Source organism: Oncorhynchus kisutch, linkage group LG2, assembly GCF_002021735.2.
Source record: "Oncorhynchus kisutch isolate 150728-3 linkage group LG2, Okis_V2, whole genome shotgun sequence".
Lineage (NCBI taxonomy): Eukaryota > Metazoa > Chordata > Actinopteri > Salmoniformes > Salmonidae > Oncorhynchus > Oncorhynchus kisutch.
This window is the reverse complement of record NC_034175.2, coordinates 21167704-21194722: the sequence shown is the minus strand read 5'-3', so window position 1 is coordinate 21194722 and position 27019 is coordinate 21167704. Positions and strand designations below refer to the sequence as shown.

At 42.2% G+C, this 27019-nt stretch overlaps 1 protein-coding gene across 1 annotated transcript; it reads left to right on the top strand.

Annotated features, from left to right (window-relative positions):
• The first annotated feature begins 18826 nt into the window (after window positions 1-18826).
• LOC109903769 (sodium channel subunit beta-1-like) lies at window positions 18827-26214 on the top strand. Its single transcript, XM_031801970.1, has 3 exons — window positions 18827-19167; window positions 22053-22290; window positions 26069-26214. Exons 1-3 carry the CDS (start codon window positions 18961-18963, stop codon window positions 26212-26214), a joined length of 591 nt encoding a protein of 196 aa, XP_031657830.1. The 5' UTR covers window positions 18827-18960.
• The last annotated feature ends 805 nt before the right edge of the window (window positions 26215-27019 follow it).

Here is a 27019-nt window from a genome sequence, read left to right as displayed (position 1 = left end):
TCAGACTTCAGGACATGTAAAACTTTCCTATTTATTCTATGAGTTGTATTTGCCTATAATAAGTCTGTAATTGCCAAGTATCCTTTTTTAAAGAGTGTCTTCGGTGGGGTGATTGGTATTACCAAAAACAAATATAAAAATGTTGGTAGCCATGCCATTCTAAATAGGTTTATTCTACCTGTAAGATTTATGGGTAGATTGCTCCATTTTAATTTCATCTGCTTTCATATTGTTGAGTAATGGGATAAAGTTACCTTTTTAAATATTTGTTGTTGCTCTTTAAGCATCCTAAGTGTTTATTATTTTTGTGGTCCACTTAGAGGATTGCTGTGGAGTATGAGTCCTGTCTAATGCTTTCTGTAAGAGGTTCAAATGCCAGTGCAAACAGGAGAGGGGAGAGAGGACATCCCAGTCTCATTCCCCTTTCTAAAGACATTTCATCAGATGTATTATTTGTGTATATTTCTGCTTTAGGATATTTATATAATATTTTTATTAAATGTAGTATTTCAGCTGGAAAGTTCAAGGCTTCCAAAGTTTGAATAGAAAAAGCCAACTTTGTCAAATCACTTGCACAACTCATATGCCAAAGTTAAATTGAAAGGGGTGAATTATTCACAGACAAAAAAAGAACAGTTTCCATTCTATTAAAAAACAGGTGGTGTGTTTCGTATAAAGTTCTCTAGATTACGTAGCATAACCATACAATAGATACAGGACATTATACCTATAGACTCATAAAATTATCCAGAGACCTGATCCTGAGACCTGATGAGATTGTAAAACTGGCTCAGAATATCACATTGAACTATTACTTCATTCACATTCCAGACTAGCAAGTAGCAACGAGTCCCATTCTCTACTGGCATAAAATTACAAGTTTGACCCAAATGACAAGACTGTGGCCTCAACCAGAGTCACCGTACAAGGATCGTGTGAATGTTCTGGACAGTGATCGCAACTCACCAAATCTGTACTTCTGAAGAATGTCCAGTGGGAGGATAGCAGTGGAAAGTATGAGTGTAAACTGTCTTATAGGGCCGCCAAACAAGATAAGAGGACGAAAGGGAGCGGTGTTAAGCTGTTGATACATAGTAATGATACAATTTCTATGCTTTTGTCATGTTGTCCACTAAAGTGCCGTTTTTAAATTCCTATACCAGACCATGTTATGATACAAATGTGTGTTTGTGTGTGTGTGTGCGTGTCATTCTATATGTCTAATCCAAATTCCATGAGAATAAGACCCAAATCATGTGTGCTGTGAATGTTTCCTGGGACTATCAGTTTGTCTTATCCTTGCTACAAGACGGACACACCATTCATCCTCTTCACCCCAACATGCCACTGTCTGTTACCTTGTCTGTGATCCTCCCCTTGGAGAAGGGAAAGAATTATGAGTGTCAAATCCACCTGGGCTCCACTATGATAATGAGCCAGCCCTTCGAACAGCCACTTGAGACGCCAGGTAGTGTTTTCTCATTACGTACACAGACCTTACAGTTACAGTGTGTCACATCTACTGAGGACATCTAGTCCTATGCAGGTCAGACGGTAAGACTGACGGCTCCATTGGCTCATTCTACAACACATTGAAAGCCATTCATGAAAGCGGTGGATGTTATTATCTGTATTATTTTTTATTTGATCAAATCAAGTTTTTCACCACATTCGTGTGAGGATAGATTTTTGTTATAAAATTAACTTTACTGCGTGACGAGGGGAATTCTAACTCTTTTGCTTCCTCACTGTTGTTTCCACATCCATGTTTCAGTATCTTTTTTCTTATGCTCAAACGGGGGAAAAAACATGGAAGTTCTAAAAGTGGGAATTTGTGCTCCTACAGTTGAAGTCGGAAGTTTACATACACTTAGGTTGGAGTCATTAAAACTTGTTTTTCAACCACTCCACAAATTCCTTGTTAACAAACTATAGTTTTGGCAAGTCGTTAGGACATTTACTTTGTGCAAGGCCATAGGTCATTTTTCCAACAATTGTTTACAGATTATTTCACTCATTGTATCACAATTCCAGTGTGTCAGACGTTTACATACACTAATAGAAAGAGGAGGAAGGGAAACACTACTAAGGTCCATTTGCTGTCATCTAGTGGACATTTTGCTCAATTGCCCTCAACCATGTTTAGACGGTTGTTGTTCATGTTTTGCTGGGTTCTAGTGTACCATGGAATATATTGCTTTCTTATTCTTGATACTTCTCCCAGTCATATTTAAGGTTAGAACTACCTTTCTAAAGTGTTCTGATACCTCTAGCTTGGAGTTGTATTTTTCTGATAACATAGCTACAGTAGTACATGAGTATAAACACCATGGGACCAGAGGACATTTCTCCAAAAAGTACGATCTTGGTCCCCATGTGCAGTTGCAAACCGTAGTCTGGCTTTTTTATGGCGGTTTTGGAGCAGTGGCTTCTTCCTTGCTGAGCGGCCTTTCAGGTTATGTCGATATAGGACTCATTTTACTATGGATATAGATACTTTTGTACCTGTTTCCTCCAGCATCTTCACAAGGTCCTTTGCTGCTGTTCTGGGATTGATTTTCACTTTTCGCACCAAAGTACGTTCATCTCTAGGAGACAGAACGCGTCTCCTTCCTGAGCGGTATCACGGCTGCGTGCTCCCATGGTGTTTATACTTGCATACTATTGTTTGTATAGATGAACATGGTACCTTCAGGTGTTTGGAAATTGCTCCCAAGGATGAACCAGACTTGTGGAGTTCTACACAAAAAAAATTCATTAGATTTTCCCATGATGTCAAGCAAAGAGGCACTGAGTTTGAAGGTAGACCTTGGAATACATCCACAGGTACACCTCCAATTGACTCAAATTATGTCAATTAGCCTATCAGAAGCTTCTAAAGCCATGACATCATTTTCTGGAATTTTCCAAGCTGTTTAAAGGCACAGTCAACTTAGTTTATGTAAACTGGAATTGTGATACAGTGAATTATAAGTTAAATAATCTGTCTGTCAACAATTGTTGGAAAGATTCCTTGTGTCATGCACAAAGTTGATGTCCTAACCGACTTGCCAAAACGATAGTTTGTTCACAAGAAATTTGTGAAGTGGTTGAAAAATGAGTTTTAATGACTCCAACCTAAGTGTATGTAAACCTCCGACTTCAACTGTATGTGTCTTTAATATGGTCATACATTTGACAGTAAGTTATTAAATGCAGCTCAGTTTCTACCTCATTTTGTGGGCAGTGTGCACATAGACTGTGTCTCCTCTTGAGAGCCAGGTCTGCCTACAGCGGCCGTTCTCCATAGCAAGGCTATGCTCACTGAGTCACATAGTCAATTCTTTCCTTAAGTTTGGGTCAGTCACGGTGGTCAGGTATTCTGCCACTGTGTCCTCTCTGTTTAGGGTCAAAAAGCATTCTAGTTTGCTACGTTTTTTTGTTAATGTGTCAAGTAATAATCTTTATGTTTTCTCACGATATGGTTGGGTCTAATTGTGTTGCTGTCCTTAAGGTCTGTTTATGAACAGAGCCCCGGGACCAGCTTGCTTGGGGGACTCTTCTCCAGGGTCATCTCTCTGTAGGTGATGGCTTTGTTATGAAGGTTTGGGAATCGCTTCCTTTTTTTTAGGTGGTTGTAGTGGCCTAATTCTGCTCTGCATGCATTATTTAGTGTTGTACATTGTACACAGAGGAAATTGTTACAGAATTCTGCATGCAGAGTCTAAATTTGATGTTTGTCCGATTTTGTGAACAACCATAAATGGCAATGGGTTCTCTAACTGATTCAAGTATTTTTAACCAGACAACATAATTGATATGTTGAATTTTATGTTCCTTTTGATTGCATAGAAGGCCCTTCTTGCCTCGTCTCTCAGCACGTTCACAGCTTTGTGGAAGTTACCTGTGGCGCAGGTGTTTAGGCCGAGGTATGTATAGTTTTTGTGTGCTCTAGTGCAGTAGTTCCCAAACTTCTTATAGTCCCTTACCCCTTCAAAACATTCATCCTCCAGCTCCGTACCCCCTCTAGCACCAGGGGCAGCGCACTGAAAAGTAGTTTGTTGCCATCATTGTAAGCCTGCCACACACACACTATACAGTATATTTATTCAACACAACCATGAGGTGAGTTTTTGTCACAACCCGGCTCATGGGAAGTGACAAAGAGCTCTTATAGGACCAGGGCACAAATAATAACAATCAATAATCTAAATAATCTTTATTTAGCCATTTTACATATAAAACTTATATGTTCATCAAAATTGTGAATAACAAAATTGTGAATGACAACTAATGACACCTTTCTCTGATTGAGAACCATACTAGGCCGAAACATACAAATCCCCAAATCATAGAAAAACAAACATAGACTGCCCACCCCAACTCACACCCTGACCATACTAAATAAATACAAAACAAAGGAAATAAAGGTCAGAACGTGACACTCAGTCCTCTCTTTTTATACCACAGCCCTCTCTTTATATATCTCAGCCCTGTCTTTTTATATCTCAGCCCTCTCTTTTTATACCTCAGCCCTCTCTTTAAATATCTCAGCCCTCTCTTTTTCTATATAGGCTTTCTTTTTTCCTATCTTAGACTACTTTTTTCTTCAACTGTTCCTCATTATCCTCCAACCACCATTTCTCTTCCTGGATCTAGTGCATCTACACTCATGCATGGTCTTGAAGTTTATCCCTTATTTCTGACCATATCCTTCCACTCTTTCTCTCTTTTCTTTCTCCATTTCTCTGTCATCTCTTCTTCTCTGTCCATCTTCAACTTCCAAATCCAAACTTTGCTCTCTCAATCCTTTCATTATCCAGTCTCAACTCTTACTCTTCTTCTTCGTTCCTCTTTCTGTCTTCTCTTCCCCTCCTACTATTTCTCCTTGAAACATGCCTTTCCATTTCTCTCTCCATCTTCTCTCTCCTTTTCCTTCTGTCTTTCCTTCCACGCTCCCTGAATGTCCCTCTGCTCTCTCTTTACCGCCATCTCTGTTTTCCCCCGCCTGTCCCTCTAGGTCTCCTTTTGGCCATGCCCATAGTCTCCCCTCTCATATCGTGCCTAACTCAATTTCTCTGTCCATTCTATTCATTCTGTCCACCTTGGACTTGCTTTCCACCTTATACTTTTGTGTGATCAATCCACTGACCTCATATAAACTGCTTGGCGTAAGCAAAAAATGTCATCTCTGTCTTATCCAAAGAATGCAATTTATTGTTGTCATGGTAATGGTGATTGTCTCAAGTTCAAGAATTACCAAGTAAATGCCAATATTCTGAATGATGTAGCCATACTGTGCCACTTATACGGCTTTCATATATAATTACGGGATTTTGCCTGTATAAATAAATGGGCAATGTTTATATAATGACCCCCTTACCAACAGGCCCACTTTTACCACATTCTTGCCTGCATACAACTTTTACACCTCTCTGTACATGCCGGCATGCCGGGGACAAGTGTTAGTAGTGGTGTGCGGATGTGGGTGGGTGTTTATTTGAATAAATCCCATTATTCATTTGTTTAGGCATGTCCTAAGAAGCGTTAATCGACTAATAAAATGCATTTTCAAAAGAAGAGAATAGCATATTTTGAGTTTAATTAGGTTTGTGTTTCAGGTGCTGCCATGCGCCATCTACATGAAATCAATAGTTTGTTATTTTGTTAATTAAACAGACAAGACACACCTACCCGATCACATTCAACACACATATTCACCGAGTTTATAAAACATTTCCGTGCATTTTTCATGACATAGACTGACCAGGTGAATCCAGGTGAAAGCTATAATCCCTTAAGGATCAGACCCTTTTATTCAAGTTTTGCATAAAATGACATACCCAAATATAACTGCCTGTAGCTCAGGACCTGATGGAAGGAAATGCATATTCTTGCTACCATTTGAAAGGAAACACCTTGAAGTTTGTGGAAATGTGAAATGAGTATATGAGAATATAACACATTAGATCTGGTAAAAGATACTACAAAAGAAGAATACATGCACGGGCTCAAGCTGTAGAACCCAGTTCATACATTTGAATATAAAATGGATTTTATCAAACAAAACGGTGTTACATTTTATCTCTGGGACCCTCAGGATGACAAATCAGAGCCAGATTACTTAATGTAAGCACATCATTTACCTTCAAAGGTGAATGTATCAAACCAGTTGCCTTGATAAAAGTGTTTTGTTTTGTTGTGCACTCTCCTTATAAACAATAGCATGGTATTGTTTCACTGCAATAGCTACTCTATATGCATATCCTTGCTTCAGGTCCTGAGCTACAGGCAGTTAGATTAGGGTATATCATTTTATGCAAAAATTGACCAAAGGGTCTGATCCTCAAGTTAAAAGCATAGTGCTTGCCAAACCCGCCTCAGCGTTATGCTACGGCGCCGTTTCATAGGCCTATAGGCTCGGATTTGCCCATTTTACACTTCTAATAGGCCTATACAGTATGTTCAAGAAACATACGTGGGTTTTGCATGGGATGGAAACAATACATGAAATAATCGATGCCATCACATCCACATACCTCTCCTATCATCCCTCTCCATTCCACTGCTGCAATACACTACTCCTCCCCTCCTCCCATTCACCTCCCTCCCCAACCTCTCTTTGCGCTCCCTGTCCCAAAGAGTGATATAGCCTAGATAGCCTTGCGAAGGCCATGTCATTTCGCAGGCTCATCCGTTTTTTCCCCTCGGCGCTCTGGTCACCTATTCAATAGCAAATTATGTTGAAAAATAGCCGGTTCGTATGCCTACTGTGGATACTATTTGAAAGTGCCTAGAATGAGAATCTTCGCGTATTTTTGCTGAACTGTGCCACGCTTTCCGCGCAGCGGCAGGTTTCTCTCAAAGGCACCGAATTGCCTGGAAGGCAACAGTCGACACAAAACCTTGGAGTAAACGCAATGGAGAATTTAATCTAAAGAGGGACCATACGGGGACCATACCATTTCCCCATACCACACATGGGGAAAGACACAAAGGAATAAGAGGGACCATACGTAAGGACAGATATTGCTCATAAACGCAGCATATCTTTTTCAAATGTGAAGTGGCCAGATGTGGAGAAAATCACGAATTTAAATCGGTTTTTAATTAGGCATTTTTATTTATTAATTCGGTGGGTTTGTATAGTCATATCCAAAAATATATCGGAATGTAGCTTAGTATGGTATCTATACGACCACTGCTATAATAACAAATGGTACAAAGTTAGATCGGTCAATAGGCCTGCTGTAAAGTTATTTATACATGCCTTCTTGGCCACAATCACTCTTAATTGTTTTCTATGGAATAACCTGTTATCCTGACCTGTAGGGACCAGTGTTACCAACAACAAAACAATAATAATAAAAACATGCACCGGTTTATTGCTATGAACAAGAACAATAATGTAAATAGGGATACTGCAAGTTCTCTGGATAAGCGCATCTGCTAAATGACTCAAATATAAATGTAAAACATCAATTATCATAAGTGTTGTGGAAGGATTTGTTGATGGACCTGCATCTTTATTTTTTGCAAATATAACACTTTTTTACATTGAATAGTGCATTACATCACCCAAACTCATTACACAATTATCTGTCTTCCATGATATGCACAAATTCCATCAGACACACTAATGTTGTTTTCTACTTTCTGAGCCTAAACTCAACATGTCTTCCTGAAAAATCTCATCGCAAAGAATCACTGACCATATCAGCTGCTAGTCCATTTACCACATGTTGCTTTTTTCTGTGTGCAGTCACATTGCCAACCATTGCGTCCAGATTATAAATAGTTGAATAAAAGCTTTAAATGAACAACCAGGTTTACTGAAACCTGAGGCGCAGGGCATTATTTCTTCATCATTGGTAACGGGAGTGTGGAGACTGTGGACTCTGTACAGGCTGCACATGCACGAGTCTGATTTAGTACGGAGGCCGGTGAGGTAAGGAGGAGGCTGTATATTCCTGACACTAACGGGGCACTGACAAGGACGTAGCCTAGAGCTGACCCCTCCCCCCCCCCCCCCCCCCCTCCTCCCCCCACAGAGGGATGCCCCCCCAGGCCGAGCAGCAGCTGAAGAGGAGGACAAAAAGGTTACTCTGACTGCGCCTCACCAGAAGAGGTCCTGCCTCAGATCTCCTCTCTCAGACTGGTTGGGACGCTCCAGTTGTGTTTTGTCACTTTTCTCTTGAGTTTTCTTTCACTCATCCTCACCGGAGTGAGAGAGTGAAGACCTTTTGAAGACCCAGAGGTTTTTACTGTGGGAGCACATTTATTTGGAGTAGCTGCTAATAGACGGAGACCTACAGTCTTGCTTTGTCTTTCCCTGTCTGTGGGGTGTGTGTGTGTGAGAGTGCTTGTGGGTTGGCACCGGTGAGAGCGTCTCCCTTCCCAAAGCCAGGATGTCTGCAGTTCAGCTGCTGCTGGTCCCGCTGGCGCTGTGGGTTCTGCAAGGTGAGTGGGCAGTGGGTGGTTGTCACGGCCACAGTCCAGTCTTCACTCTTTGTTTGTTCTTATAGGGGCCAAGAAGCATAGAGGCCCAGTACTGTGGGATGATCAGAGTGGCCGTGCTGTGTGCATGGTCAGCTTTTGAGAGGAGAAGGGTGTGTGAATCTTTGTTGGTTTAGCCTTAGTTACAGGGACTCTGACTGTTATAGTAACACTGATTGTTAAATAATAGAGATACAGTATATTGAATGTCCTGTGCACTGTTTAACCAAGTGTTCCTTCCCATTGACTGCAATAAACAAGACCCGTGTGTACTTCTCTGTATATATGTGTGTGTGTGTGTATGTGTTTCCCTCATTTTGCCGGAATGCTCACTAAAAGCTTAAACCAGCTGTTCTTGTTTTCAGAGCGAATAACGCGATGAGATGAGGCCATGCGTTGGAGTTAAAATGGAGGGCTCATTAGCGGCAGCATGGAACAGTCTAGAACAGTGTAGATTAGTACCTGTACTCACTGTTGCTTAATCTGCCACACAACCCCGCTGTGTCTACCCCCCTAGCATCGGGGAGAACAGAATGGACTGTGCTGTGAGGTGTGCTTCACTATGGTATGCATACAACAATTCTATTACAGTATGCACAAATGCGTTCTGAATCCATATTACATGTACAGTGCTGTGAAAAAATAATTTGCCCCCTTTCAAATTCTCTCCGTTTGCATATTTTTGATACTGAATGTTATCAGATCTTCGACCAAAACCTAATATTAAATAAAGGGAACCTGAGAGAACAAATGACACAACAATTATATACTTATATAATTTATTTCATAAACAAATTATGCCACACCCATTGCTGACAGTCGGAAGTTTATATAAACTAGTTTTAATGACTCCAACCTAAGTGTTTCAACCACTCCACAAATTACTTGTTAACAACTATAGTTTTGGCAAGTCAGTTAGGATATCTACTTCATGCATGACACAAGTAATTTTTACAACAATTGTTACAGACAGATTATTTCAATTATAATGCACTGTATCACAATTCCAGTGGGAGTTTACATACACTAAGTTGACTGTGCCTTTAAACAGCTTGGAAAATTCCAGAAAAATGATGTCATGTCTTTAGAAGCTTCTGATAGGGTAATTTACATCACTTGGGTCAATTGGAGGTGTACCTGTGGATATATTTCAAGGCCGACCTTCAAACTCAGTGCCTCTTTGCTTGACATCATGGGAAAATCAAAAGAATTCAGCCAAGACCTCAAAAAGAAAATTGTAGACCTCCACAAGTCTGGTTCATCCTTGGGAGAAATTTCCAAATGCCTGAAGGTACCACGTTCATCTGTACAAGCAATAGTACGCAAGTATAAACACCATGGGACCACGCAGCCGTTATACCACTCAAGAAGGAGACGCGTTCTGTCTCCAAGAGATGAACGTACTTTGGTGCAAAAAGTGCAAATCAATCCCAGAACAACAGCAAAGGACCTTGTGAAGATGCTGGAGGAAACAGGTACAAAAGTATCTATATCCACAGTAAAACGAGTCCTATATTGACATAACCTGAAAGGCCGCTCAGCAAGAAAGAAGCCACTGCTCCAAAACTGCCATAAAAAAGCCAGGCTACGGTTTGCAACTGCACATGGGGACAAAAATCGTACCTTTTGGAGAAATGTCCTCTGGTCTGATGAAACAAAAATAGAACTGTTTGGCCATAATGACCATCGTTATGTTTGGAGGAAAAAGGGGGAGGCTTGCAAGCCAAAGAACACCATCCCAAACGTGAAGTGGGTGTGGCAGCATCATGTTGTGGGGGTGCTTTGCTGCAGAAGGGACTGGTGCACTTCACAAAATAGATGGCATCATGAGGTAGGAAAATTATGGGGATATATTGAAGCAACATTTCAAGACATCAGTCACGAAGTGAAAGCTTGGTCCCAAATGAGTCTTCCAAATGGACAATGACCCCAAGCATACTTCCAAAGTTGTGGCAAAATGTCTTAAGGACAACAAAGTCAAGGTATTGGAGTGGCCATCACAAAGCCCTAACCTCAATCCCATAGAACATTTGTGGGCAGAACTGAAAAAGTGTGTGCAAGCAAGGAAGCCTACAAACCTGACTCAGTTACACCAGCTCTGTCAGGAGGAATGGGGCAAAATTCACCCAACTTATTGTGGAAGGCTACCCGAAACATTTGACCCAAGTTAAACAATTTAAAGCCAATGCTACCAAATACTAATTGAGTGCATGTAAACTTCTGACCCACTGGGAATGTGATGAAAGAAATAAAAGCTGAAAGAAATCGTGGTGGTGATCTTAACTGACCTAAGACAGGGAATTTTTACTAGGATCAAATGTCAGGAATTGTGAAAAACTGAGGTGTATGTAAACTCCCGACTTCAAATGTGTATAAGATTGAGCACACAGCCATGCAATCCCCATAAACAACCATTGACAGTAGAATGGCCTTACTGAAGAGCCCAGTGACTTTCAAAGTGGCACCGTCATAGGATGCCACCTTTCCAACAAGTCAGTTCGTCAAATGTATGCCCTGCTAGAGCTGCCCCGGTCAATTGTAAATGCTGTTATTGTGAAGTGGAAATGTCTAGGAGCAACAACGTCTCAGCCACGAAGTGGTAAGCCACACAAGCTCACAGAACGAGTGCTGAAGTGTGCAGCGCGTTTAAACCGTCTATCCTCGGTTGCAACTACAGAGTTCCAAACTGCTTCTGGAAGCAACGTCAGCACAAGAACTGTTCATCAGGATCTTCATGAAATGGGTTTCCATGGCCGAGCAGCTGCACACAAGCCTAAGATCACCATGCGCAATGCGAAGCGTCGGCTGGAGTGGTGTAAAGTTCATCGCCACTGGACTCTGGAGCAGTGGAAACGCGTTCTCTGGAGTGAATCAAGCTTCACCATCTGGCAATCCGAGTTTGGGGAGTGCCCTTTCCTGTTTCAGCATGACAATTCCCCCGTGTATGAAGCGAGATCCATACAGAAATGGTTTGTCAAGATCGGTGTGGAAGAACTTGACCGACCTGCACAGAGCCCTAACCTCAACTCCATCGCACACAGTTGGGATGAATTGGAATGTAGACTGCGAGCCAGGTCTAATTGCCCAACATCAGCGCTCAACCTCACTAATGCTCTTGTGGCTGAATGGAAGCAAGTCCCTGCAGCAATGTTCCAACATCTAGGGGAAAGCCTTCCCAGAAGAGTGGAGTTATAGCAGCTAAGGGCGGACCAACTCCATATTAAGGCTGATGGTTTTGGAATGAGATGTTCGACGAGCAGGTTTCCACATACTTTTGGTCATGTAGTGTATCTGTTTGGGCTTCTTGTAGTCAATTTGCTGTCTTCAAATTATTTGTAATAACGGTCCCATCCCCCGACCATTTGCTGAAGAACAAAATTGTCACCATGCGGAATCTAGATAATGATCCCAACTCTGTGTGAAAAACCTGCATGTTTCTAGTTGAATGGATGTACACACATTGCCTGGCTACCCAAACTCCTTGCTCCGGCCAAATGCTACACCACGACCACGGACGTTAGTTTCTTCTCCGCAATTAGTCTGGATCTGAGTACCTCCCAGACGATTTCTAGAACGCTAATGAATTCTTACCATTCTGATGTGGGTAAAGCAGCATTTGGAGAATTCGTCATTGGCTTTGTTACTCGGATTGGTTAGAGATGATCCAATCGCTGATGACTTTTGTACACCACCCCTTATTTTGACGTCACCACAAACGACTTCAATGATTGCAGTCAGACTGAAGTGTGTAGTGAACAGAACAGCGGAAGAATTCAGAGGCGTCAGGTAATTACGCACACGTGGCCCTAACTATTACAGAGTGGTGGTGAAAGCACAAATCAGACAGAAGGTTTTCTGATGCATGGTCTGATCTATGAGAGTACAGTGTATACTGTATGTGTGTATTTATGTATAAGTACGTGCTGTGTGGTTTTGCTTCCGTGTCGCATGCTTTGTTTATGCTGAGGCTCTGAATACAAAAAAGGAAGCATTTCCTTAAATGGGAGATTTAGGGGGAGCTTATCTCCCCCAGCCAAACTCTGTCCCCCTCTCACCCTGCCCCTGTAAACGAAACAACCGCTGCCACCACTTGTTGTCCCAAATGTAGGACACACAGTATGCCCCACCATGTCCCCATCTAAACCTGCCCCCGTTAGTAGTACCCTCAGGACACACAGTTTACCCTCGCTGGCAGCACTACAGCCAAATCTCTTAAAATGATGTCAGTGCAGCAAAAGAATGGGGGGGTGGAGAGAATGGAGAGTTGCTGCACAAAGAGAGCTGCAGAGTGATGGAGGACAATGAGACCAGGTTGAAAAAAATAGTTTTTGAGAAAAAGGGAGGGGGGGAAGGAAGAGAGAGAGAGAGAGAGAGAAGGAGGAGGAGGAGGAGGAAGAGAGAGGTTGGGGTGGAGGTATGAGTGTTATAAAGCATCCTGTCTGTCTGCTGGACCGGCCAAGTGAGGGCAGCCCAAAGAGAGACAGGGTCTGGTGTGCTGTGCACATCTGTACCCATTCAGGGAGAGAAGATGAGAGAGGACAGACAGGGAGACAGACAATGGGTGATGATAAGGACAGACAGACAGAATCCTCAAATAAGTCTGGTCTTCAAATATATGAGAGTGAGACAGGTAGATGAGAGTTGGACAGGCAGATGAGAGTTGGACAAGCAGATGATTGAGACAAGTACATGGGAGTGAGACAAGAAGACCAAAATGGGCCGACCTCGTTTTTCCCCAATATGACAAAACTGTATTATTAATACAAAACTGTATTATTCGACCATGCTGGTCATTTATGAACATTGAACATCTTGACCATGTTCTGTTATAATCTCCACCCGGCACAGCCAGAAGAGGACTGGCCACCCCACATAGCCTGGTTCCTCTCTAGGTTTCTTCCTAGGTATTGGCCTTTCTAGGGAGTTTTTCCTAGCCACCGTGCTTCTCCACCTGCATTGCTTGCTGTTTGGGGTTTTAGGCTGGGTTTCTGTACAGCACTTTGAGATATCAGCTGATGTACGAAGGGCTATATAAATACATTTGATTTGATTTGATTTGATTTGTATACTACCTTGCCTCGTTTGTCCTTGCTGTTGACAAGTGTAAAACATAAAAGACATATCAACTCTAAAGACGGGCAGCCTTGAGGAATCCTCGCTGTTAGAGAGACCAGCACAGGCCCATAGACCCATATCCTGTCAAATGGACGAGCAGGAATTGCTAGAGGACGAGGTTAATGTTAGTGGAATACTGGAAGTGGCAAGCCTCTCCAAACATCTCAAGCACTTTGGATGAGATCAATTAAATAGTTCATAGCTTCAATTAAGATTAACGTAATTTCTTCACTTGCCCATTTCAAATAGCCCTCCCAAAGGCTATCCTGATTGATGGACTGAAATTGTGTGTGCTAACATCTGGGATAGGAAGACTGAAAATGGAAATGCAGCAGCCATTTCACTGATAAGATCATTCATATACTTGCAGTTGTGATCTGGTTAAAGCTTCTCCTAGGTGTTCAGAATAGCCTCAAAATAAAATAAATTATTCAAATCTGTAAATTTGATGGAAGGTGTAATCTACCCATTTAATATAATCCGCTAATCTGGACCATGACTAAATGTTCTAATTGAGCACACACACACACACACACACACACTTGATAGATAAACTGATTGTTGGTCATAGAGCCTCTATTCTTGGCGCTCTGTTCCTAGTCAGTCTAGACAGGCAGGCACCACTGATGCGGGGTCCTCCGTAAGAGGGGACATGGCCGCTTCTCTCCCTCTCTCTCTCTGCGTCTGCCCATGAGTCAAAGCAGTTCAGCCTCAGGTTGAAGCAGTTTACACACACAAAAATCTCCACACACACACACACACACACACACACACACACACACACACACACAGCCAGTGTATTGGGCCTGGAGACATGGAGAGGGGAGGATAGTGCTCCAAAGTCATTTCCTGATGGGTGTCTCACGACAACACACACACATCTGAGTGTGTGTGTGTCAGAGACCGAGACAGAGTGAGATAGGCAGCACGAGAGAGATATGGAGTTGAGCAAGGGCAGACAAGGATAAATGATCACTAGTGGGTTTGGTATCCATTAAGCAGGGAGGTAGTGATTTACGGGAGAGCAATTAGTTCATCAATATACTTTAGTCTGTTACAAAGTTGGATAAATGGCCCTACTAGATAGATATTAGACAATAAACACTGCAGGCTGTGTCCCAATCGACAAGATGCTGCCTTTTGAGCATTTAAAGGCAGGATGGTGTTTCTATAGATGTGTCTTTTAGGGCATGTGACATGCTCTCTTTGCCTGAACTGATAGAAGTCCCCAGACTACACTTCAATGTACAGTACTATGGACAACTCCTTCCCTGGAGATTCTAATTCAAATATAGAAAAAGCCTAGGGGAGTGTCAATAGGCCATTTTCAGCACAGATCCAAGAATTCTTCAGGCATCCTCAAATGCAGTCACTTCACTAGCTGCCAGCGACACTGGTCTAGATGTGTCAATTCCTCTGAGAAAATGAATGCAACAAACAGTACATTACACTTATTTGTTCCTATGGAAAGTTCCTTTCTTGGTTAGTGTCCAGGGACATGTCATGGATGTGTGCTATTTCCCCAGGCCGAGGGTGTGTATGCATCTCCACTGTGAATGGGTGATAACCTTGTCATGGAAACTGACGTGATCTGCTTCCCTTCTGTCTCTCTCCCTCTTTCCTTCGTTCAATAGATCCCTCTTACATTCTCTCAATTTATCTCTCTCCCTCCTTCACTCTACTGTAGATCACTCTCTTTTGTATGTTCTCTCTGCTTTTTCCTTCTATCTCCTCTCTGGCTCAGAGAATGACCTCCATCCATCCTCTTGCAATCCCTTCCGTTCCTAACAGTTGATTTACCAACATCAGTCTGTAGGGACTGACAGATAGACAGCCTTTTCAGGGACTGAACTATAACTCACCATTTTGTATTGTTGCATTCAGACTGAGGGCATTCAGTAAATTGATATCAACGGCTAATCCCCGCACTGGCTCCTCCTAATCTAATCTGCAGTTTCTGGAATATTAGTTGCATAAGGCAAATCTCTGCCCAACTGTCAACAGATTACGCAACGGATTTGGATATTGTGCTCTGTGTCTGTCACATTACCGGAAATTAGTTTGCAGAAGGTTGATGATACAGTTGAAGTCGGAAGTTTACATACACTTAGGTTGAAGTCATTAAAACTCGTTTTTCAACCACAAATGTCTTGTTAACAAACTATATTTTGGGCAAGTCGGTTAGGACATCTACTTTGTGCATGACACAAATCATTTTTCCAACAATTGTTACAGACAGATTATTTCACTTATAACTCACAATTCCCGTGGGTCAGAAGTTTACATACACTAAGTTGACTGTGCCTTTAAACAGCATGGAAAATTCCAGAAAATGATGTCATGGCTTTAGAAGCTTCTGATAGGCTAATAGACATAATTTGAGTCAATTGGAGGTGTACCTGTGGATGTATTTCAAGGCCTACCTTCAAACTCACTGCCTCTTTGCTTGACATCTTGGGAAAAACAAATGAAATCAGCCAAGACCTCAGAATTTTTCTTTTAGACCTCGACAAGTCTGGTTCATTCTTGGGAGCAATTTCCAAATGCCTGAAGGTACCACGTTCATCTGTACAAACAATAGTACGCAAGTATAAACACGATGGGATCTGTCATACCGCTCAGGAAGGAGACGCGTTCTGTCTCCTAGAGATTAACATACTTTGGTGTGAAAAGTGCAAATCAATCCCAGAACAATAGTAAAGGACCTTGTGAAGATGCTGGAGGAAACCGGTACAAAAGTATCTATATCCACAGTAAAACGTGTCCTATATCGACATAACCCGAAAGGCCACTCAGCAAGGAAGAAGCCACTGCTCCAAAACCGCCATAAAAAAGCCAGACTACGGTTTGCAACTGCACACGGGGACAAAGATCGTACTTTTTGGAGAAAGGTCCTCTGGTCTGATGAAACAAAAATAGAACTGTTTGGCCATAATGACCATCATTATGTATGGAGGGAAAAGGGGGAGGCTTGCAAGCTGAAGAACACCATCCCAACCGTGAAGCACGGGGGTGGCAGCATCATGTTGTGGGGGTGCTTTGCTGCAGGAGGGACTGGTGCACTTCACAAAATAGATGGCATCATGAGGTAGGAAAATTATGTGGATATATTGACGCAAGTGAAAGCTTGGTCGCTAATGAGTCTTCCAAATGGACAATGACCCCAAGCATACTTCCAAAGTTGTGACAAAGTGGCTTAAGGACAACAAACTCAAGGTATTGGAGTGGCCATCTCAAAGCCCTGACCTCAAGCCTATAGAACTGAAAAAGCATGTGCGAGCAAGGAGGCCTACAAACCTGACTCAGCTACACCAGCTCTGTCAGGAGGAATGGGGCAAGGCTACCCAAAATGTTTGACCCAAAAACCATTTAAAGGCAATGCTACCAAATACTAATTGAGTGTATGTAAACTTCTGACCCACTGGGAATGTGATGAAAGAAATAAAAGCTGAAATAAATCACTCTCCACTATTATTCTGACATTTCACATTCTTAAAATAAAGTGGTGATCCTAACTGACCTAAAACAGGGAATTTTTACTAGGATTAAATGTCAGGAATTGTGAAAAACTGAGTTTAAATGTACTTGGCTAAGGTGTATGTAAACTTCCGACTTCAACTGTAGGTCACTGAGTCTGCACTTTGTTTGGATGAGTCTACCCACTCTGCGTGTTCTGTTCCTCTCCTGCCCTCTCCTCTTGCTGTCTCTGCTATCAACAGCCGGCAGCAGCATCCACTCCTCCCCACTGTGCCTCTCTCCTCTCCTCTCTTCACTCCTCTTCAAACAACGGCCTGCCACTGTTTGTGTGTCAGCATTATTTCCAGTCTTGTGACCTCCCCCATCCCCCTTCCAACTCTCTAATTTGCTGGATGATATGGTGGTCGTGTGAAGTGTTATGGGTCCTCATGTCTGTGTTTCTTCCAGGTCCTTTCCTTTCTGAGCAGTCAAATCTTGCCATCCCAGTCCCCTTTCTACATGTCTGTCTGCATGGGCTGTCTCCCGATCCCCCCCCCGTGTAGAAGTAGCTGATGTGATTAAACTGTTGTGATGTTAACTTTCTCTCATCCTCCCCCTCTCCTCTGCAGTGAATTAGCAGGAATTACACCTGTGCCCTCCTCTGCCTCTCCTAGAAATGGCTGTTAACTCTCTCTCTCTCTCTTTCTCTCTTTCCTCCCACCTTCTTTTCCTCCCTCTTTCCTTCCCCTTTCTCTGCAGTATTCTCTAGCACTGTCTCTCTCTCTCTGTCTTCATCTGTATCAGCATTCAGTGTTGCAATATTTCTTTCAGAGAGTTCTCACGTTGGTGCATATCAGGTACTGTAGTATATTATGAATGGTGACTATGAAATTCAACCAAACTATGCATTGGTTTATTTTTCAAGTCACTTTTCATCTGCCAGCCTGTGCAATGTGTATCCTGTCCCCTCATCTCATTACGGTTGAACAAATCACATCGCCAGAGGTCAAAGCTGAAAATAGCCCGAGATCATGGGTTGAGAGCGATGCAGGTGCAGATGCCTTTGTGGAAACTGCAGGGTGCAGTGTGAGAAAGAAACACTTGCAGTTACAGGTGTGTTGCTCTCGGCTGATGTACAGTATGTGACATTATGGCATATATAGACTTATGCGTCTATATATGCAAGTAGCTTACTTATATATACCTCGCCGACAGGCTGCAAGGAGACTAGCATCGCTCACTGCAATCTGTTTATTTCCCCTCAATTTGTACATCCAGGTCACCCTTAGCCATTGTAGCTTGTTTGGCTAATTCGTCAATAGACTATATGAATCTGAAAACCCCCCCACAATTAACCAAAACGACAACCAAACGTATATCGAAATTATGAGTGGAAATAAATAAAAAATGCAAGAATTTATGCTCTGATATTGAAAAAAAGACAAGCATGCTATGAGCGATAGGAGCAAGCACGCAGAACAAAAACTCTTACTTATATCATTACCATATCATTATCACATTATCTGCCAATTCAATTGACAAGCATTAGGAGACAGTTTGCCTGCAACGTATTGAGATAATACCACTAGAGCGTTGGTCTTGTGTCAGCCTGTTCTCAAGCCATGGATCAATGAACAAGGATCATCACCCATGATGGCTCTCAGGCTTACTTCAGATTTAATCGTACACTGCACCCCATTTTAAGTAAACGTGGTTATAGTGACCAACCGTTTATAGTGATCAAATTATCGTGCTGCACAGATGTGACCACTGTAAAAGAGGAGTGCACTCCCACTGGGCATGGACGTCAATTCAACGTCTATGCCACGTTGGGTCAACGTCATTTCAATGAAATGACGTGGAAACAACGTTGATTCACCCAGTGTGCCCAGTGGGCTGTAAAGCCAAATATCTATGGCTAACTGTATGTTTGTTGTACTTTCTCTCGCCTCAGCGTCTCTATGCCATGGAGCCTGTGTGGAGGTGGACTCTGACACTGACGCAGTGGTCAGCGAAGGCTTTAAGCTGGGCTGTATCTCCTGTAAGATGAGAGGCGAGGTGCCCGCCGAGGCCACTGTTGAATGGTCCTTCATGCCCAAAGGGGAGAGCGAGTTCACAAAAGTGAGTAGACACGGATCAATAGGGACAGTAGTGGGATATATCCCAATAATCTCTCCTCCTCGCAAAATGTGCACCTGTTCACTTCCCGTCATTGATTTAAAAGGAAATGACTGGTAGAATAAGTATGGGGACTCCCACTAGCCTGACTGCAGTGCTTTTACATTTGTGGGAAGTAGTGAATGAGTGCACACTTCAGGGGAAAATACTTATTGTTGAGACACACCTTTGATTCTCCACATTTCTCCTAAACTAAAAAACACTATTGGTTGACCTAGCTAACTATGGCTAGGCTACTCGTGATGTACTGCTTGTTTGTTTTTTGCTTTTGACACAGCTTTGAGATGATGAAAACCGCTATGAAGAACATAATAAAGAAATAATTAAACTGTGCACTCGCGCACTCACCGACATGAATTTAAAGGATTGGATTGGTGTTAACATTGGCTAGAGGGCGTTTCCACAGCCATTAAATCCATGACAGGGAGTGTGCAAGTGCACAATAAGTGATCCCTCCCAGCAGAGTTTAAAAAGTATCCCCATTCATTCTGTGGGGATCGACCCCACGGAGAGTCAGTGAGGTAGCTAAGCAGGTTGACTTTTCTGTTGTATCAGCAACAAAGACAGGCCTTTTAGTTTCAATTTGGAAACAAGGTTTCATACGCAATTCATGAATGTTAGAGCCCCACTGAACACAATGACTACCAAGTCATCACACCAATGGGTGCTGTACAATGGAGACACATCAAGATCGATCATTTTAACTCATTCACTAAAAAGACAAAACACATCAATCAAAACAAGCATGGTTACATTTCATACGCAATTTCTATGTCAGCAAAACAAGTACTCTCTTCTCCAGTGAAATGGGAGCTATCATTTATCATGAGAAAGAGCATCACAGCCATGCATTTTTCACGACAGGCTCTTTTCCTCAGTGTCAGATGTAAACATACACAACTTTCCCTACAAGGAAGGAGTCTGTTCCAACATCAATACAGGGTAGCCATTAGCTATTAAATCCCCCCAGCACATAACAGCATACATGAGGAGAGAGATCCCATTAGCTCTGTTTGTTTCTAAACAGCTAATGCATCAGGAAGTGATGCAGGCAGGCCGTGACTAAGACGGCCTCAACAAGGGCTCCTGCTGGGAGTGGCCGCAGCCAGTTGCCTGGTTTGACACTACAATATTTGGAAACTGTGAAACAAAAGTTTGGATGTTAAGTGGTGAATCCGTTTTAGACCAGTGTGCATAACTAAAACAATCTCTTATTGATAGCAATGCATGATTTACAAGAGTTTTTGTGCATACATATCCATACAAGTTAGGATTCAGCCCGCAGTTACTACAACATGCTGAGCATAATGCTGAAAGCATATACTCAAAAACAATAAAGGCCCTAAACTATTATGCATCAATAGCCGCTAGTAGGGGCCTCGTATTCCATCCAGTAACTTCAAACAAAAGAAAGCTCAGATTGATCTCGTGAAACCGAACCCCAAGGAGAGGTCAGGGCTGGAGGACAAGAGCAGAGTGACCGGGGTTAGACCTCTGACCATGCTATTCAGCCTGTTGTTTCATAGGGGTCAAGGGGCAGAGTCAGAAGACCTTTAGGTCTGTAGACCAGTCACTTCACCTGTCACTGTAGGTGGTCTTGTGTGGCTCATTTGGTAAGAGTGTGGCACTAGTAACCTCAGGGTTGTTGTTCGATTCCTTCTGGGGTCACATATTCTAAAATGTATGCATTGTCTCATACAAATCTCTTTGGATTAAAATGTATACACTAAATGACATATTATTATTATTATATTGTTTTACTGTAAAAATAAGAATCCCTGTTATAGACATGCATGCTGGACCAGGAAAAACACTGCACATGATACTTATACTCGTTGATGTAAATTACTTAAGTAAAAATACTTGATGTTTTTTTTACTCCTGACACCTAAAAGTACTCGTTACATTTTTTGAATGCTTAACAGGACAGGAAAATTGTCTAATTCACACTCTCATCAGGATAACATCTCTGCCTCTGATCTGGCAGACTCACTAAACATATGCTTAGTTTGTAAATTATGTATGAGGGTTGGAGAGTGCCCCTGGCTAGCCGTACACTTTAATAAAATAAGAAAATGGTGGAGTCTGGTTTGTTTAATATAAGGAATTTGAAATCATTTATACATTTTCTTTTGATACTTAAGTATATTTAAAAGCAAATACATTCAGACTTTTACTCAAGTAGGATTTTACTGGGTGACTTTCACATTTACTTGAGTTATTTTCTCTTAAGGTATCTTTACTTTTACTCAAGTGTGAGAATTGTGTGCTTTTTTCAACACTGCTTATACTGTACTTACCAAACTGCTTTAGAAATGACTTAATCTTTTTTTGAAATCACTCCATAATAAAATCATAACAGAACCAAAGTACCTGATTGAGCACTTAGTCCAGAGATATGAGCCCTTGTTAACCCAGAGATACGAGCCCTTGTTGATGCAGAACATTGGTGCTTTGATTAAAGTGCTGCACAGATTTCATCCAGTAATGTAAAAATCCTAATATGATCTGCCCAGCATGAGTGTGTTGGCTCACCAAACCCTGTCTCATATAACCTAGAATCGAAACAAAATAATCTTGTCCAAGCCAGAATAGCAGGATCCTCGATGTACACCCCTGGACAGGATGCTAGTCTATTGCAAGGCCTTTCCCCAAATGCAGTCTTTGGTATGACATGACCAAGGTTCAAACGGCCTACCTTCCAATCTCAGGGCATACGCTCTAACCACAAGGCCAATCCAAACTGATATGCTCCATTTAACGGGGAAACAGCATATTAGTTTGGATTGCAAGCTCACACCCCCCCATCCCATTGTGTTCTCCGATAGATCTACAGCTACGAGGATCTAATGAGCGACATCCCGGACGAGCGCTTCTACGAGCGTCTGGACTGGAACGGCAGCAAGAAGACCAAGGACCTGCAGGACGGCTCCATCTACATCCTGAACGTGACGTGGAACGACACGGGCACCTACCGCTGCATCTTCAACCGCACCCTCACCTTCACCTCCTACGGGTTCCACACTGACGTCACCAAGATCGTCCACCTCAACGTGGTGCCAAGACGTAAGGCTTTGGCTTTAGGGTTCACAGGGTTAGGTCTAGGTCTAGACACAAACAAACACACACACAAACAGTATAGTAGACACACACCCTCATCTGGGGATAGGGGAGAGGGAGAGCGGAGGGGAGGGTGGAAGAGAGGGAAATACTGTAGTACACTCAGATCACCCTTGTGAAAGTAGTGCCATGACATAGGCGTACTTACACCCTGCATGGAGAGGGTGAAGAGTTGGAGGGGAGAGAGGGTGGTGGGGTAGCGGGGTAGAGGGAGGGAAGGAAGGAAGGGAAGAGAGGACAGGAGTTGACCGACACTCAATGTCCATGCCTGAATTGACAAAAGTGGCAATATTGTCCAAGCGGATGATGAACAAGGTGCATGAGTTATATGATTTTGATTTAGGGTCAGGGTTAGATGGCCCATGTTGGACCATGTTCCAAAATGGCAGCATTGATATCAAAATCAAGGACATATGACAGAGGGGCGAACAGGAAACAGTCATACATCTCATTATCTACACAGCTGTTGATGGATGGTAAGTAGTAGCCCCGTCACAGAAGCGGCCACAGCTGTCATTAAGTCTCATAACTTACAATCCAAAGGCTCAGCCACAGCCACGCCAATGATTATCCAACAGATCACTGTCAATGACAGCTGACCATTAAGTAGATACTGTATCAAAAAAGACATACAGTAGAGACATAGATACAGTGCCTTCATGTATTGTATTGTATGTATTCACACCCCTTGTGTTTTTTTGGCCCTGGCCTACACACAATACCCCATAATGTCAAAATAGAATCATGTTTTTTTTTAAACTTTTTTTTAAATATACAAAAATGAAAAGCTGAAATGTTTTGAGTTAATAAGTATTCAACCCCTTTTTTATGGCAAGTTATGCCCTAAATAAGTTCAATAAACATTTGCTTACTAAGTCATGTAATACATTTCATGGACTCACTCTGTGTGCAAAAATAGTATTTAACATTTTTATTTAACCAGGTAGGCCAGTGGAGAACAAGGTCTCATTTACAACTGCGACCTGGCCAAGATAAAGCAAAGCAGTGACAAAAAACAACAGAGTTACACATAGGATAAACAAAAGTACAGTCGATAACACAATAGAAAAATCTATATACTGTGTGTGCAAATGGAGTAAGGAGGTAAGGCAATAAATAGGCAATAGTAGCAAAGTAATTACAATTTAGCAAATTATCACTGAAGTAATAGATGTGCAAGTAGAAATACTGGTGTGTAAACGAGCAAAAAAGTAAATAAAACAATATGGGGATGAGGTGGTTGGGTGGGTTATTTACAGATGGGCTGTGTACAGGTGCAGAGATCGGTAAGCTGCTCTGACAGCTGATGCTTAAAGTTAGTGAGGGAGATAGAAGTCTCCAACTTCTGCAATACGTTCCAGTCATTGGCAGCAGAACTGGAAGGAAAGGCAGCCAAAGTGGGTGTTGGCTTTGGGGATGACCAGTGAGATATACCTTCTGGAGCGAGTGCTACAGGTGGGTGTTGTTATGGTGACTAGTGAGCTAAGATAAGGCGGGGCTTCACCTAGCAAAGACTTATAGATGACCTGGAGCCAGTGGGTCTGGCAACGAATATGTAGCGAGGGCCAGCCAACGAGAGCATACAGGTCACAGTGGTGGGTGGTATATGGGGCTTTGGTGACAAAACGGATGGCATGGTGATTTTGTAAATGACATCGCCGAAGTCGAGGATCGGTAGGATAGTCAGTTTTACGAGGGTATGTTTGGCAGCGTGAGTGAAGGAGGCTTTGTTGCGAAATAGGAAGCCGATTCTAGATTTAATTTGGATTGGAGATGTTTAATATGAGTCTGGAAGGAGAGTTTACAGCCTAGCCAGACACCTAGGTATTTGTAGCTGTCCACATATTCTAAGTCAGAACCGTTCAGAGTAGTGATGCTAGTCGGGCGGGCGGGTGCAGGCAGCAATCTGTTGAAGAGCATGCATTTAGTTTTACTAGCATTTAAGAACAGAGTCCACGGAAGGAGAGTTGTATGGCATTGAAGCTCGTTTGGAGGTTTGTTAACAGTGTCCAAAGAAGGGCCAGATGTATACCGAATGGTGTCATCTGCGTAGATGTGTATCAAGGAATCATCTGCAGCAAGAGCGACATTATTTTTGATTAATTACCACATCTCTGTATGCCACATAGAGATAATTGTAAGGCCCCTCAGTTGAGCAGTGAATTTCACACACAAATTCAACCACAAAGACCAGGGTGGTTTTCCAATGCCTCGCAAAGAAGGGCACCTATTGAAGGGAAAAAAGCAGACATTGAATATCCCTTTGAGCATGGTGAAGTTATTAATTACACCCTGGATGGTGTATCCCAGTCACTACAAAGATACAGGCGCCCTTTCTAACTCAGTTGCCAGAGAGGAAGGAAACCGCTCAGGGATTTCACCATGAGGCCAATAGTGACTTTAAAACAGTTAGAGTTTAATGGCTGTGATAGGAAAAAACTGAGGGATGGATCAACAACATTGTTACTCCATAATACTAACCTAAATTCAGAGTGAAAAGAAGGAAGCCTGTACAGTATAACAAATATTCCAAAACATGCATCCTGTTTGCGATAAGGCACGAAAGTAAAACTGACAAAAAATGTAGCAAAGGAATGAACCTTTTTATGTCCTGAATAGAATTATGTTTGGGGCAAATCCAACACAACACATCACTGAGTACCACTCTTCATATTTAAGCATAGTGGTGGCTGCATCATGTTATGGGTATGATTATCCCCGGAAAGGACTAACAATTTTTTTTCTCGGATAAACAGAAACGTAATAGAGCTAAAAAAGAATTCCCTTTTCAGCAGGACAATAACCTAAAACAAGGCCAAATATACACTGTAGTTGCTTACCAAGACGTCATTGAATATTCCTGTTGGGGCGTGGTCACATTTTTTACTTAAATCGGCTTGAAAATCTATAGCAATACTTGAAAATGGCTTTCTAGCAATGATCAACAACCAATTTGACAGAGCTTGAAGAATTTAAAAAATATTAATGGGAAATGATTGTACATTCCAGGTGTGCAAAGCTCTTAGAGACTTCCCCAGAAAGACTCACAGCTGTAACCGCTGCCAAAGGTGTATTGACTCAGGGGTGTGAATACATATGGACATGTAAATTAGCCATTTCTGTATTTCATTTTCAATAAATTTGCAAACAGTTCTAAAAACAAGTTTTCACTTTGTCATTATCGTGTATTGTGTCAATGGGTGAGACATTTAAAAAGATAAATGTAATCCAAATTTGAATTCAGGCTGTAACACAACAAAATGTGGAATAAGTCAAGGGGCATGAATACTTTTCTGAAGGCACTGTACACACACAGAGACCTACTGTACTGCTTTAATGGACCTGCATTCGGATTAAGGATTTTTCTCAAGAGAGGAGCGGTCAAAGACTTCCAAGAGCTAAATTGCTTTCATAATCCTACGTAATATTTTAAAAGCTCCCACAAAAGGTCGATGCAGTGTCTCTAGAGTATTGGGTTTAGCAGCAAGCTTAGTCAACTCACCCACAACTTGAAGTCATTCCAACAGTTTTAGTTGAGATGAATGTTGACCTTGAAAAACTGGTCCATTTCCAGTGAAACACTGAACCCTTGTGGATGTCTGGGGATAATTGGTTCATCATGTTTTATGAGGCATCAGAAATTCAGGAACCTGTATATTTTCATTGAAATAGCTTCTAATTAATTAAGGCGGTCTCCTTCTTAACTCCTAATCTCTTTCTCTAGTGACCAGGGGGATAGCGTCCATCTTGTCCGAGGTGATGATGTATGTCACCATCGTTGGGCTGCAGGTATGGCTGGTGGTGGAGATGATTTACTGCTACAGGAAGATATCAGCGCAAGGCGAGGAAGCATTGAGAGAGAGCGCGTAAGTAAACACACACACACTGGTCCAATTCATCACAGACACACATCACACACACACACACGAGCACACACTTACACACTTTTTCCTTCCTCTGAAAATATTTTCTTGCTATGTAATTTCCTAGCCAAAACTGTTACTTTCTAACTGCCTCTCTCTATACTCTTTCCAACTGCCTCTCTCTATACTCTTTCCAACTGCCTCTCTCTATACTCTTTCCAACTGCCTCTCTCTATACTCTTTCCAACTGCCTCTCTCTATACTCTTTCCAACTGCCTCTCTCTATACTCTTTCCAACTGCCTCTCTCTATACTCTTTCCAACTGCCTCTCTCTATACTCTTTCCAACTGCCTCTCTCTATACTCTTTCCAACTGCCTCTCTCTATACTCTTTCCAACTGCCTCTCTCTATACTCTTTCCAACTGCCTCTCTCTATACTCTTTCCAACTGCCTCTCTCTATACTCTTTCCAACTGCCTCTCTCTATACTCTTTCCAACTGCCTCTCTCTATACTCTTTCCAACTGCCTCTCTCTATACTCTTTCCAACTGCCTCTCTGCCCCCCTCTCCTATTCCTCACTCTCAGGGCGGATTACTTAGCTATAGCTTCGGAGAGTAAAGAAAATTGTGCAATGGTGGCAGTGACCGAATAGCACTGGTAGGTTTCCCCTCCTACTAATCCATAACTGGACTCTTGGCTGTTCATTGTCTGTTCTTTCCTTTCCTCTTGTTCTGTCACTGATGGGAAGGAACTCATATCAGCACCCAGAACCAAATCATCAACATTTGAATGTTAAAGGAGAAGTTCAGGAT

Bases quoted from the DNA above. Each gene is read 5' to 3' on its own strand.
- LOC109903769 (XM_031801970.1), top strand. From the start codon at position 18,961: ATGGCTAACTGTATGTTTGTTGTACTTTCTCTCGCCTCAGCGTCTCTA. The intron at 19,168-22,052 runs GTGAGTAGACAC...GTTCTCCGATAG, and splicing joins GGGAGAGCGAGTTCACAAAA to ATCTACAGCTACGAGGATCT. The intron at 22,291-26,068 runs GTAAGGCTTTGG...CTCTTTCTCTAG, and splicing joins CCTCAACGTGGTGCCAAGAC to TGACCAGGGGGATAGCGTCC.